This window comes from Penaeus monodon, chromosome 29 (assembly GCF_015228065.2).
Source record: "Penaeus monodon isolate SGIC_2016 chromosome 29, NSTDA_Pmon_1, whole genome shotgun sequence".
NCBI classification, from domain to species: domain Eukaryota; kingdom Metazoa; phylum Arthropoda; class Malacostraca; order Decapoda; family Penaeidae; genus Penaeus; species Penaeus monodon.
Genome location: NC_051414.1, coordinates 25,164,205 through 25,164,465, shown reverse-complemented (window position 1 = coordinate 25,164,465; position 261 = coordinate 25,164,205). Strand labels below are relative to the sequence as shown.

Below are 261 nucleotides of genomic sequence, written 5' to 3'. Positions count from 1 at the left end.
ATCTACTATTAGCTCTCGTATCCTTTACTCATCACTAATCATCATCCCCCCCCCCAGCTCCTCCCCCCCCTGCCTGGCCACGTGGACAAGCCGGTGGGCCACAACGTGAAGCTGAAGTGCCTGGCCAGCGGCGTCCCCGAGCCCACCATCACCTGGTTCAAGGTAGGTGGGCGAGCGAGTGGGTTGTGGGGCGGCTCTCGTGTCGGGGTGGGTGAGGGGTGTTTTTTTTTTGGGGGGGAGTGGGTGGTGGGTATAAAGAAA

The 261-nt window shown here is 60.2% G+C and overlaps 1 protein-coding gene across 1 annotated transcript in view; it reads left to right on the top strand.

Annotated features, from left to right (window-relative positions):
• The window catches only part of LOC119592071 (fibroblast growth factor receptor-like 1), an 82,438-nt gene that overhangs the window by 68,453 nt on the left and 13,724 nt on the right, over positions 1–261 (top strand). Inside the window, exon 5 of the mRNA XM_037940882.1 lies at positions 58–162. Coding sequence (XP_037796810.1) covers positions 58–162 — 105 coding nt within the window. The remainder of the gene's footprint in view (positions 1–57; positions 163–261) is intronic.